The following is a 14801-nucleotide window of genomic DNA, read 5'->3' as shown; positions in this document are numbered from 1 at the left end:
GGTTATCATTTCTAAAGTATCAAAGTGTGAGAGAGACTTTGGCACTTGGAGTCAAGCAGAACAAATCATTTCCAGCTTCCCCCTTTCCTTCCTTTGCCAAAAGATAGCCAATGCCACACCCTCGGAAAGCAGCAGCTTCTGTTTCTTCTGTCCAGTTCGGCAGACCCTGGCTGGTGCTGCTGCTGTTAATGCAGGACTAGGAGGCTCGAGGGAGGGAACACAGCTTGTACGGTACCAAAGAAGGAAAGAAAAAGAGAGAGGGAGCTAGAGAGAGAGAGAGGAAGGAAAGAGAAAGAAGAAAAGAAAAGAGAGAGATAAAGAAAGGAAGTGAAGTGACTTTTTGAAATAAGGTGAAGCCAGTCCTTAGAAGCTGATTGTGGACAGATTTCCCTTCCGTAGAAAAGAGGATTCAAACTGGCGGTCACAGATCACATCCAGCCGTCGGAAGTATTTTGTTTGGCTCAGTCCTTGGTGGCCTGGGGAGCCCCTTCGAAACAAAGGCGTATGTTTGGCTCCGAGAAACTTTATTATTTCTGCAAATGTGTCCTCTCGCACCCAGAAGGAGGTCTGCTCCGGCCTGAGGAGGGGTCACCTCTTGGCGGCACTGGGGGACACCACTGACTCAGGAGCCGCCTCTGGACGTCCAAGGCAGAGCCACGTCTCCAGGCCGCCCCGCCCTATCCGGCACTTTCCCCCCACCACACACACACACACACACTCACACATGCACACACACACATAAACACACACACACACACTCACTCTCCAGTATAAGGGGCTGCAGCTGGGTAGTAAGAAATTTTAAAAAAAGAAGAGTTAAATAAGGGATGGTGGACTGATGATATATAATATACACTAGCCATGTCCGCACGTCTACCCCTGATTATAATTGATGTGTGGACATGGCTGTCACTCTTATCCACATCACATGGATATGATCCACAGCCACACACACGTGTGCAGAAGACCGAAACCCTAAGTGAGCACTGAGTATCTCTGGGCGTCTCAATTCTTCTCACTTATGTAGTTTTTCCTAGAAATTTTTTAATGAATTCATGTTATTTTAACTATCAGAGAAAATATACAATTTATCTTACAAATCAAAGACATTAACTATTTTCTGCTCTTAATTGTTTGCAAAACTATGGAATCCACATAAAACAGTGTTCCTTTCCTTTCAGATCCATGATGTCAGTAAGTAAGGAAATTTCAGATTCGGTAATGTGGCATCCTTGGTTATCAGAATAAACTGTCCTTCTGGAAAATGCTACACTGATGCATGAAATATTTATTTATATTACAAACACTAAAAAGCTAGTAATATGATAAAGGATTATCTGGCCAAATCTACAGAAAGACCTCCATGGAACCCCATGAATGAAGGGACTCCCACCGCTCCTTTTGCCCTGAGCACATCGGGGAAACCAGGTTAGAAAGCAAGGTGTGGCAGGCATGAGACTAGGCTCAAGGTTTCCCAAGAGGGCAGGTTCATAGGCAACTCATGCCAATAGAGGAGAATTCCAACCAGAAATAAACCTGCTTTGTCCGATTTCTCCAAATAAACCTGCTCTATCTGTTCCACCCCACTCGCATCCCTCCTTTCCCCCAGGGAGAGATGCCAGTGGAAAGCTGCCTTGGTAATGAGCAAAAATAAAGTCTCTGAGAAGTTGTACCCACAAGTTACCTTGAGCACATGCTGGCAATCCCAATCCACCTTAGCTGGGTTCAAGAAGCCTCCTACAGGTAGACTAAGTTTGCAGAAGGAGCAGTGGATGCCCTCTCCAGGAACACACCATCATCCCAGGCTGGGAGAAGGCCCACAAATAGTTTTCCAAGCAAAAGGACCAGTTCACAGTCAAAAATCACAAGAAGAGGATGAACTATGAGCAAGAACCAGAAAAAAAAAATAGAGGCAACAGAAATAGTTTTTTGAAGATCCAAGATACAATTTATAAATATAGTTACCCCTACTTTGTCTAAAGAAATAAAAAGAAAAGCTTAAAAGTACCTGTGTGGAATAGGAAGCTATAGAAAGTGACATAGTAGATTTGAAAAAAGAGGAAACTCTAGGAATAGACAATATTTGAAATTAAAAACCCCATGATCATATTTAACAACAGATTAGAAACAAGTAAGAAGAAAATTAATGAACTGTAGGTCAGCTTCAGAAGATATTATCTACAGTGCAACACAGAGAAAGAGACATAAACTATGAAAGAGAAGTTATGAGACAAAGGGGATAAAGTAAAATGCATATCCAAAAGGAGAGTACAGGAATAATACTGAAAAGGAGGTATCTGACGCTATAAAGGCTTAGAATTTTCCAGAATTGATTTTTAAAAAACCCCACCGATCTATAAATTCAGGAGGTTCAATGAATTAAAAACAGGTTAAATTAAGGGAAATTCAACCTAAACACCTTATAGAAAAACTGCAGAATACCATAATGACAGAGGTAAACAGAAGTTGAAGTTAAAAGAGAAAACACATGCATTACTTTTAAAGGAACAGTGGCTGAGTTAATTTATAACAACAACAGTGGAAGCCAAAGGAAAGTGGAGGCAATTCTTTGTTGTGCTGGAGGTTTCTACCCAACAAGCGCATCCCTCAGGAATGAAAAAAAAATGAAGATTTCCTCAGGCAAATTAAAACAGAGACTTTACACCAGGTGATCTCCAGGAAAGGAAATTCTGAAAAATGTTGCTTCAGACAGAAGGGAACAGAGACGACAGAGGGCCTGAGGTGTGCGATGGGCGAGAGGAAGCGGAAATACGCGGTTATACTAAAACAAACACTATCTATGTAAAAATGAGGATCGTGTCTGGGGAGTCTGCAAAATCAAAATAAACACACGTCAGGCAGTGGGAAACTGGAGTCAGTGTGGTCTGAGGTCTTCATCTGGTCCAGAAAAAGGGTGGATTTTAGATTTTGATAAATTCAGTATTTAAGCTTCCATTTGTAAGGTAATTAAAATAATATAAGTTGAGTGCACAGTTATTAGAGGATTTTAAAAAGGGAAACGATAAAAATTAAATAAATTTCCACCAAAAAAAGTTAAGGCAGGAAAAAAAAAAGATCTGTAACAAATACAAAGGCCATAATTAGGTGAAAAATATAAATCCAAAAATGTGACATGGAATATAAATGGAAGAAATGTTCTAATTAAAAGTAAGGGTTATCAGACGATGAAATTATCCAAATGTAAGCTGTTTACAAAGACATATATAAACTCTAAGGATACAAAAATATTTTAAGTAAAAGGATGGAAAAGAAATACAGGCCAAAGAAGCTGGTATAGCTATGCTAATATTGGGCAAAGACGTCTTTAAGGCAAAAAGCAAAATATTACTATGAACAGGATCACTTCACAATGAGAAAATTTTTTGATTGAGGAATAATGATTCTACATTTATATGCATTCAATAACACAGCATCAAAATATATTTTGCTAAAATTGGCAAAATTACCATAAATAAATAAATTTGCAATCATAGAAATAAGTAAATTTGCAATCATAGAAGTAGGTAAATTTACAATCATAGGAGATTTTACCACACTTCTTTTAGTAATCGGTAAAACCAGCCCACTCTCAAAAAAAGCAAACAACAACAAAAAGAAAATAAGCGTTGGATAAAATAAACAACAGTTTATGATTTTAAAATCTTAGCAATAGAAATTGAAGGGGATATGTAGTCTGAAAATTGAAAATTATTTTTATAAATAATAACCCTGCTAAAAAATTCATAATTAGTGTTTGAAAGCTTCCAGTTTGAATTTTTACCAGGGCAAGGATGGCTGCTATTGTCACTTTTTTCAACCTTGTACCAAAGTCAAAAGTGGTATGACAAAGCTATAGAAAGACATAAAATGCTAGAATTAGAAAAGTGGAAACAAAATTACTATTTGCCAATAGAATGATTTTTTATGTGAATATCCAAAAGACTCTAAACATAAATTATAGGGATTAAAGAAGAAAATTTGCAACAATCATACACATAATACATATGTATTAGTTAGGGTTCTCTAGAGAAACAGAATCAACAGGGAACACTTGCAAATATAAAATTTATTAAAGTGTCTCACGTGACCGTAGGAATGCAGAGTCCAAAATCCACAGGGCAGGCTGCGAAGCCGATGACTCCAATGGATGGCCTGGATGAACTCCACAGGAGAGGCTCACCAGCCAAAGCAGGAATGCAACCTGTCTCCTCTGAGTCCTCCTTAAAAGGCTTCCCATGATTGGATTTAGCATCACTAATTGCAGAAGACACTCCCCTTTGGCTGATTACAAATGGAATCAGCTGTGGATGTAGCTGACGTGATCATGACCTAATCCTATGAAATGTCCTCATTGCAACAGACAGGCCAGCGCTTGCCCAATCAGATGAACAGGTACCACAACTTGGCCAAGTTGACACCTGTCCCTAACCATACAGTCCACCCCTTGTCAACTTGGCACATATATATATATATATATATATATATATATATATATATATATATATCACCTTAGACCATACTTAATTTCCAAATGAAAACAAATAAGCACACTTTTTTTTTTTTTTACCTGACAATACTCAACTGTCCTGCATATAACTGGAAACACATTAAATCTCTCCAGAATAGCGTGCAAATCCTTGGGCAACATTCATTCTTAAACTTGATATCTTACAACTTAAATAGTATAACACAAACAAAACAGCATTCCAGTCCTCGTTTCTGTAACTGATCACGTGGTCGAAGTTCATATTTATCACTACCTTCTTCCACTACCCATTCCATGTTCCCTTTCCCCTCAGCAAGCACTTCAGCTGGCCGTGGTTCTTTGCCTGGTGGGGTGACCCAAACCTTCATTCCTGAAGTCTCAGAGCCATTAGTGGTCCTGCCTGGATTGTGTTGTTGCAGTTTTCCATTGATTTTAATCACAGGGCATGGTAGTACTAATAGACGCCCCAGGGGATCTCCTATATTCCAAGAAAACTCTTCTTTACCTCCATTATGTAGTTGCAGTCCTACTTCCTTCTGATAGTCAGGGTCAATTACCCCAGACAGTAATGTAATCCCCATCTTGGTGTGTTGATCCAGAGGCATAAGTAGCCCAAAGTGGCCAGGTGGCAATCTTAACTTCCAGTTCAGTGGTATCACTGTTGTTTCTCCTGGAGAAAGCACACCCCGTTTTGGAACTAAAACCTGTAGACCAGCAGAACTCAGGGTAGCAGGGACAGGAAGCAGAAATTTTCCTAGTGGATCACTAGGAGTAATATGAGTGGCACCACACCCATTTCCACCCCTTGGTTCCTGGACCCATGGATCCTGGCTATGGGAGAAACAGCACCATACAGTGGACGCTGATTCAGAGCATACACAGCTTCCTGGAGAACATTACCCCAGCCTTTCAAGTTTTTGCCACCTAGTTGGAACCGTAATTGAGTTTTCAAAAGGCCATTCCACCGTTCTATCAATCCAGCAGCTTCTGGATGATGGGGAACATGGTAAGACCAGAGAATTCCATGAGCATGTGCCCATTCCCGCACTTCATTTGCTGTGAAGTGTGTTCCCTGATCTGAAGCAATGCTATGTGGAATACCATGACGATGGATAAGGCATTCTGTAAGCCCACGGATAGTAGTTTTGGCAGAAGCATTGCGTGCAGGGAAAGCAAACCCATATCCAGAGTATGTGTCTATTCCAGTTAGAACAAATCGCTGCCCCTTCCATGAAGGGAGTGGTTCAATGTAATCAACATGCCACCATGTAGCTGGCTGGTCACCTCGGGGAATGGTGCCATATCGGGGGCTGAGTGTGGGTCTCTGCTGCTGGCAGATTGGGCACTCAGCAGTGGCTGTAGGCAGGTCAGCCTTGGTGAGTGGAAGTCCATGTTGCTGAGCCCATGCATAACCTCCATCCCTACCACCATGACCACTTTGTTCATGAGCCCATTGGGCAATAACAGGAGTTGCTGGGGAAAGAGGCTGACTGGTATCCATAGAACGGGTCATCTTATCCACTTGATTATTAAAATCTTCCTCTGCTGAAGTCACCCTCTGGTGTGCATTCACATGGGACACAAATATCTTCATGTTTTTAGCCCACTCAGAAAGGTCTATCCACATACTTCTTCCCCAGACCTCTTTGTCACCAATTTTCCAATTATGGTCTTTCCAAGTCCCTGACCATCCAGCCAAACCATTAGCAACAGCCCATGAGTCAGTATACAAACGCACCTCTGGCCAGTTTTCCTTCCAAGCAAAATGAACAACCAGGTGCACTGCTCGAAGTTCTGCCCACTGGGAGGATTTCCCCTCACCACTGTCCTTCAAGGACACCCCAGAAAGGGGTTGTAATGCTGAAGCTGTCCACTTTTGGGTGGTACCTGCATATCGTGCTGAACCATCTGTAAACCAGGCCCGAGTTTTCTCTTCCTCAGTCAATTCACTGTAAGGAACTCCCCAAGAGGCCATAGCTCTGGTCTGGGAAAGAGAAGGTAATGTGGCAGCAGGAGTGGAAACCATGGGCATTTGGGCCACTTTTTCATGTAACTTACTTGTGCCTTCAGGACCTGCTCTGGCTCTATCTCGTATATACCATTTCCACTTTACAATAGAGTGCTGCTGTGCATGCCCAACTTTATGGCTTGGTGGGTCAGACAACACCCAACTCATGATAGGCAACTCAGGTCTCATGGTAACTTGGTGGCCCATGGTTAAGCGTTCAGTCTCTACTAAGGCCCAGTAGCAGGCCAAAAGCTGTTTCTCAAAAGGAGAGTAGTTATCTGCAGCAGATGGTAAGGCTTTGCTCCAAAATTCCAAGGTTCTGTGTTGTGATTCTCCTATAGGGGCCTGCCAAAGGCTCCAGACAGCATCTCTATTTGCCACTGACACCTCCAGCACCATCAAATCTCCTAGGTCATGTGGTCCAAGTGGCAGAGCATCTTGCACAGCAGCCTGGACCTGTCGCAGAGCCTCCTCTTGTTCAGGTCCCCACTCAAAATTAGCAGCTTTTCTGGTCACTCGATAAATGGGCCGGAGTAGCACACCCAAAGGAGGAATATGTTGTCGCCAAAATCCAAAAAGACCAACTAGGCATTGTGCCTCTTTTTTGGTTGTGGGAGGGGCCAGATGCAGCAATTTATCCTTCACCTTAGAAGGGATATCTCGACAAGCCCCACACCACTGGACACCTAGAAATTTTACTGAGGTGGAAGGCCCCTGTATTTTTGTTGGATTTATCTCCCATCCTCTGACACACAAATGCCTTACCAGTAAATCTAGAGTAGTTGCTACTTCTTGCTCACTAGGTCCAATCAACATGATATCATCAATATAATGGACCAGTGTGATGTCTTGTGGGAGGCAGAAATGATCAAGGTCTCTGCGAACAAGATTATGACGTAGGGCTGGAGAGTTGATATACCCCTGAGGTAGGACAGTGAAAGTATATTGCTGACCTTGCCAGCTGAAAGCAAACTGTTTCTGGTGGTCCTTACTAATAGCTATTGAGAAAAAAGCATTTGCCAGATCAATAGCTGCATACCAGGTACCAGGGGATGTATTGATTTGCTCAAGCAATGATACTACATCTGGAACAGCAGCTGCAATTGGAGTTACCACCTGGTTGAGTTTACGATAATCCACTGTCATTCTCCAAGACCCATCTGTTTTCTGCACAGGCCAAATAGGAAAGTTGAATGGGGATGTGGTGGGAATCACCACCCCTGCATCTTTCAAGTCCTTAAGAGTGGCAGTAATCTCTGCAATCCCTCCAGGTATACGGTATTGCTTTTGATTTACTATTTTGCTTGGTAGGGGCAGTTCTAGTGGCTTCCACTTGGCCTTTCCCACCATAATAGCCCTCACTGCACGAGTTAGAGAACCAATGTGGGGATTCTGCCAGTTGCTCAGTATGTCTATGCCAATTATACATTCCGGAACTGGGGAAATAACTACAGGATGGGTCCGGGGGCCCACTGGACCCACTGTGAGACGGACCTGAGCTAAAACTCCATTGATCACCTGGCCTCCATAAGCCCCCACTCTGACTGGTGGTCCAGAGTGACGTTTTGGGTCCCCTGGAATTAATGTCACTTCTGAACCAGTGTCTAATAATCCCCGAAATATCTGATCATTTCCTTTCCCCCAATGCACAGTTACCCTGGTAAAAGGCCGCCGGTCTCCTTGGGGAAGACTTAGAGGAAGGTTAACAGTATAAATTTGTGGCAGTGTAACAGGTTTCTTCCCCATAGGGACCTGGCCTCCCCTTCATTCAAGGGGCTCAGGGTCTGTAAACTGTTTCAAGTCTGGAAATTGGTTAAGGGGCCGTGACTCTGTGTTTTTGTAATTCAGGTTAGACTTCTGTTCCCTTGACCTAGAACTCTTTTGTTTATACAGCTCCAACAAGAATTTAGTAGGCTGCCCTTCTATTATATTTCTAGGCACCCCATGATTTACTAGCCAATGCCACAAATCTCTGCGTGTCATATAATTTTGATGCCTCCTTTGAGTTTGTTGTCTATTATAATACCCACGTCTACCCTGTCTTTGGTGATTAAGTGCTGCCACCTGGCTTCTGCTAACTCGGGATCCTGTCATCCCCATTGTGTTTAAGGATTCCAGCTCAGTGACAGCAGTTCCTACAGTAATATCTGACCTACAGAGAAGTGCAACCACAGAGCTCTTGAGGGATGATGGTGCTAGTCTCACAAATTTATTTCTCACTGTTCTGGTAAAAGGTGCATCCTCTGGACATTCCTTGGGTGTAAGAGCAGGCTTTGCATGATAAATCCACTCTAACATCCCAATCTCTCTAAGCCTCTGGATCCCCTCATCTACATTATACCAGGGCAGTTCTGGCATTTCAACCTCAGGTAATGTTGGCCACCTTTTGATCCATGTTTCAACCAACCACCCAAACAAGCTGTTAACACCTTTTCTAACTGCTCTAGCTATAACATTGAATGCAGAATCTCTGCTTAGTGGGCCCATATCAATAAATTCAGCCTGATCCAGCCTTATATTCCTCCCACCATTATCCCACACTCTTAAAATCCATTGCCACACATATTCCCTTGATTTCTGTCTATATAAATTGGAAAACTCACACAGTTCTTTTGGAGTATAACGTACCTCCTCTTGTGTGATACTTTGTACCTCACCTTTAGGGGCCTGTTGGGACTTTAGTCTAGTTATAGGTCTAGAAGAAATGAGGGGTGGTGGGGGTGGGTCATGAAAAGAATTAGAAATATCTTCCAAGCCATTTGCTTCAGGGCTTTCATTTGCAGTTTCATCTGGTGAAACAGGATTAATAACTCTAGGGCTAATCCCTTCAGGAGGAGGTTGGGTGGCCAATTCCTCAAAGCAGGCTGGAGGTGGGGCGGCTATGTCCTCAGGGCAGACTATTACAGGGTTATCTAAAGAAGGCTCAGCATGGTCTAGGGTTTCAACCTCACCCCCAACATCATTACCAATCCATATGTCACCATCCCATTTTTCAGGGTCCCACTCCTTTCCAATCAATGCCCTCACTTTAACGGCAGACACCATGCAAGACTGAGATTTCAGTTTACGTTGTAAAGTTGCTACTCTAACAATAAGATTCTGAGTCTGATTTTCAGAGATCTCAAGTCTACGGCTACAGGAAATAAAATTTTCCTTCAGGATACTCATAGAAACCTCTACATCTTTCAGATGGCACTTAAGCTTCTTGTTTGAAGCCTTAAGCCCATCCCTTTCACCCTTTAATGTAGACAGTGTATCTAACAACAACAAACCAACATCTCTATAACTCTTATTCCTACAAAACTCTGTAAAGGTGTCAAAAACATTATCCCCCAGAGTCTGGCTTCGTACAAGCGAAGCATTAGGAGAATCGAATGATGATATTTTGACTATCTCCTTTGCCAACTCAGTCCATGGATTGGGAGTGTCATTCTGATTACGGGAATCACAGTCCTTAGTGTCTCTGAGCCCAGTCAGAGTAGAAAACCATTCATAAAAACCCATTTTTAAGATTCTGTTCCTTAAGAACCACTCCTGGTACCAAGATGTATTAGTTAGGGTTCTCTAGAGAAACAGAATCAACAGGGAACACTTGCAAATATAAAATTTATGAAAGTGTCTCACGTGACCGTAGAAACGCAGAGTCCAAAATCCACAGGGCAGGCTGCGAAGCTGATGACTCCAATGGATGGCCTGGATGAACTCCACAGGAGAGGCTCACCAGCCAAAGCAGGAATGCAACCTGTCTCCTCTGAGTCCTCATTAAAAGGCTTCCCATGATTGGATTTAGCATCACTAATTGCAGAAGACACTCCCCTTTGGCTGATTACAAATGGAATCATCTGTGGATGTAGCTGACATGATCATGACCTAATCCTATGAAATGTCCTCATTGCAACAGACAGGCCAGCGCTTGCCCAATCAGATGAACAGGTACCACCACTTGGCCAAGTTGACACCTGTCCCTAACCATGACAATATATATATATATGCATATTTCTATTTACCTGCACAAAATCACTAGAAAAAAAGGAAATTAATTATATCATTTATAATAATGTTAGAAAATATGAACTATCTGGAAATAAATCTTGCAAAAGTTGTATTAGGTATTTTGGGAAAAAATAACCAAACTTAAGCGTTATTGCAGAGCCTTACTTAAGGATAGACTGTGGTTATGATACATGGAAGTCTTAATATTTTAAAGGTGGCCATTCCTCCCAAATTCATTTACAGATTCAATGCAATGTCAGTAAACGTCTCCAAAGATTTATGTATCTGTGTGTGCGCGTGTGTAACTTGACAAGCGGTTCTGAAAATGTAAATCGAAAAGCAAAGGGATGGAAGTGACCAAGACACTGCGGCCACAGAAGGCCAGAGGGAAAGTATCTGCCTAAAAAAGACGGAATACTTCTGTGAACATGGAATAATTAAGGCAGTGCGTTACTGGTTCACGGAGCACAACAGGCCACGAGCAAATCATAGAAAACTCAGAAGTAGAATCACATATATAATGAACCCTTGAACTACAATCAAAATAAGATTTTATTTCAGAAAGTATGGCATTTTCAATGAATGGTGTGTAAATAATTGACTAATTGCATGGGAAAAAAGAAGTCAGATCTCGACTTCACATTTTATACAAAAATAATTCTCTGTTGGTTAAAAGCCCACATAAGAGAGACAAAGCCATACAAAGACCTTCGATAACAGCACAAGAGAATATCTTCAGGGTCTGCCAAAAAGAAGACAAAAGCACCAGTTACAAGGTAAAAAATCAGTAATTGAATGATATAAAAATAAAGAACTTCTGTTTATTAAAAGATACCACAGTTAACGAAACAGACACCATAGAAAGAGCAAAAATTCAAGCCATAGACTAGAAAAGATACCTGCATGCCTGCAACTGACAAAGAGCGGCTGTCCGGAATATGTGAGGAGCTAGGCGTCCGCACGAAAAGGTCGGCACCAAAAGGCCGAAAGATGGGAACGGGCCTTTCACAAAAGGGTGGGACTAAATTGACCGTAATGATGAACAGGTGTTCAGCCTCGGTGGCAATCGGAAAAATGAAATTAACCGGAATACGGAGAAGAAATTCAAACATTAAGAAGTTGGGCGATGCCCACTTCAGCAAGACTGAGGTCCTGGGACCCTGCCCTCCCTCCTGGTTGGAGCGCACGTCGATGCGGTCACTGGGGGCAGCTCGGCGTCCCGGCTTCAGGGTGAGGATCCCCCTCCAGTGGTCCGGCCGTCCTGCGCCCGCTGACCAGGCTCCAGGAGTTTGCGCTCCGTGTCGCTGGGCAGGGGCGGGCCTATCGACAACAAGTTGAGCCGGGACACCCCAGCTGACCACCAGCAGTACAGCGCTTCCATCCACTGCGGGCTGCCCCTGCCAGCGGAGTCTAGATGAAACCAAAATAAATGCATGGCAGCTATGCCCAGCAGCAGATACATCTCCACGTGGGCTGTTGAAAATGGAACAAGCCACGGGAAAACGTCTATACATATGTATGTAGATAAACTCACACACTCTGAATCCTCTTGGAAAAAGTTGGAAATAGCCTAAACTAAATGACATTTTTTGGGAAAATATATGTGTTAAAGCTCTTTGGGAAAACAAAGAAATGATAGTGACACTAGTAGGGCTTGGCCCCCGTGCATGCAATGGTTGAGGCAGAGCAGGGCTTCTGGAGTTCTCTAGAATATAGATGTGTATTTCTTCACCTGGGATGTTTTCATAAAGACGCCCCCTCATTACTCTTTCCTTAAGCACAGCCCATCTGTGTTAGTACTTGTCAATCTGCATCTCACCATAGGAACATGTTCTGACATGGAAGTAAGGGAGAGAAGAGAGAAAGAGAGGAAGGGAGGGGGAAGAGAGGAGGGAGGAGAAAGGCAGGCAGGGATCTGGGCAGACTCACCCAGCCCCCTGACAGGTCCCACCCCCACCCCAGAGCTCTTCCCAAGCTGTGGGGATTTGCTCATGGTCTGAGAGATTAGCTGTGCAGTAATCCTTCTGGATGCCTCACTCTGGAAAGTGAACGGTCATCACTCCAAGTTGCCAGTGCAGTGCCAATGTCAGGTTCCAGATTCCATGCTGCCCTCCTTCCATCTTGGATTGCCAGCAACCCCCGGCAGACATCGCCTGGGATGCCAAGGCCTTGCATTCATCTTCCATGAGGGCCTGCCAATGTTTTGCCCTCAGGAGAAGAAGAAATCTGATTTCTTTTCCCTGACCATGCCACAGAAGGTCCAGTTCCAGCCATCAAAGCTCTCTCTCCAGCTGCAGCCTGCTAACGAAGAACATATTGTCACGTTGCCCTTTCTTTTTTCTCCTTCTTTCTCCCTCCCTCCTTCCTCCCTCCCCCTCTCCCTTCCCTCCTTTCTTCTCTCCTTTCTCCCCTTCCCTCCTTCCTTCCCCTCTCGCTTTCTTTCACAACACTGCATCATTCCTGACCTCCTACTCTGTGACATGGTTCAGAGAGGCTTGACACATGTTTCCAAGGTGAAGTCACAGCCATTCTACTGTGCCAGCCTCTCCTTTACGGTGAGGAGAAGGAGAGAAGGACCTCCTGCAATCTCAAGGTGGGGGTGGGATGTACTTTCTAGGGGGCCCCAGAGAATGGAAATCAGTTTATACACACTTTAGCGTAATTTGAAAGCAGCCACTTTCTCACTAGTAGTTGGAAGTGAACAGAAGATGCACCTTACACAGTGTGGTTTTCCAGCTCCCGACCTCAGGGCAGCAGGTGAGGGTCGCACTCATGCCCAGCTGGCCACTGGCCCTGTCGGCCTAAGGAGTTGTGAGGTCTGTGCTCCTAACACATAGATAATACAAAAGCAGTTCGAGGAGGTCTGATTTGTACCTGGATGCAGCTTATTATTAGGATTTGCTCCAGCTGAGATGGAACCAATGATAATAACCCTAATTATGAAGCCACTACTGGGTATTAGGCACTCTGCTAGTTTATTGATACATACTACTTAATTTAATCCTCAGTAATCACACTGATATGTACCATTTCTTTGCAGAGGAAACTGGAACTCAGAGAACTGACATGAACTGAGCTTTTAGTGCAAACGCTCCTGATGTTCGAGAAGCAGCTGAAGTCACCCTCTTCCCCCACATCACCTGTCATTTGCAGGAAACTTCTCTGACTGTACTTGCCCAAAGGGCTCTCGATGCTGGAGAAGACAGTTCTCATTATCCACGCCAGCTTTTCCTCCAACTCCCTGGCAATCCCCTCTCACAGTGCTTCCTGTTCTGTTTCATGGATATTTACCTGGATTCCCCAACTTGATTGACAGGAGGTCATAGCAGGCACACACCCAGCTTTTATGTTTTTCTTTTTCACACCCTGAGAACTCTGCAATGGGCCCCAAACAGAGAAGCAGCAGGCACTGGGTGAAAGGGGATGCATGCATGATGCTCAGGGCCCCGCAGGAAAGGGTAATGATGAGAGCACGAGGCAGTTTCCAAAGTACCCGTCAGGAGAGGGGAAGGAAGGCGGGTGGGTCGGGAGCATTTCCAGATTGCTCGGGCGTATCTGACGAGCACGGATGCGTGGCCCTGTGGCCCTGTGGCCAGGCCGAGCTGAGCTGCCCTTCCTGCATGGACATCAAAAGCTCCAGCTCCCTCCCACAGGAACTCTACCAGGTGTCTCCGAGGTTTAACCTAGTCTGCAGCGTTATTTTGAACAAACATCAAAACATAGAAGAGCGTTAAGGTCCCGGGGCATTAAAGACAAAGGGGTGGTGGGAAGAGGGAGAGACACAATTCCTAAAATCATTGCCTGCTGGCCCGAGAACCCGCTGGCATAACTCCCTGTGCTTGTCAGCCCGCCACCTGGAAATACGCATGTCGCTCAAAGCCTGTGTCAGTGAGGACATGTGCCAGCGGTGCTTCTCATTTGCTTTAAAATTCCATCATTTTTTCTGAAATCCCTCCAGAGAATCTCCTACAGCAAAAATTAACCTCCAGGAAAGTTTTGCTTCTGGCGCGTTAGCGGTTGGGAGTTTTCACTGCGTGGGTGCCACTCCGCCCCATCCCGCTCCCTCCCAAATTGAGTTTGAGGTTATTTTGTTTTCAGTCTTGCATAACATGAAAACGAGTGAACACATTTTACTCAAAATTTCCATCTCCAAGTCCCCTAAGTGGTATGAAATATCCTGGAGAATCTCAGAGCAAAAAGAGGACTTTAGGAAAAGTCAGGACAAGTGGAAACAGCAGTGAAGGATGGAACCAAATGTCTGCGTCGACACAAGCCACAAAGATGTCCCCTGTCCAGGAGGCTGCGGGCCGATCC

At 44.0% G+C, this 14801-nt stretch overlaps 1 protein-coding gene across 1 annotated transcript in view; it reads left to right on the top strand.

The window, feature by feature from the left end:
• NT5C1B (5'-nucleotidase, cytosolic IB) overlaps window positions 1-13643 on the top strand; it is an 83611-nt gene extending 69968 nt beyond the window's left edge. The window contains exon 10 of the mRNA XM_077152153.1: window positions 13528-13643. Coding sequence (XP_077008268.1) covers window positions 13528-13557 — 30 coding nt within the window. The 3' untranslated portion in view covers window positions 13558-13643. The remainder of the gene's footprint in view (window positions 1-13527) is intronic.
• Window positions 13644-14801: the final 1158 nt, after the last annotated feature.

The sequence above is a fragment of the Tamandua tetradactyla genome, chromosome 3 (genome assembly GCF_023851605.1).
Source record: "Tamandua tetradactyla isolate mTamTet1 chromosome 3, mTamTet1.pri, whole genome shotgun sequence".
Classification (NCBI taxonomy): Eukaryota; Metazoa; Chordata; class Mammalia; order Pilosa; family Myrmecophagidae; genus Tamandua; species Tamandua tetradactyla.
This window is presented reverse-complemented; position numbering and strand designations above follow the sequence as displayed.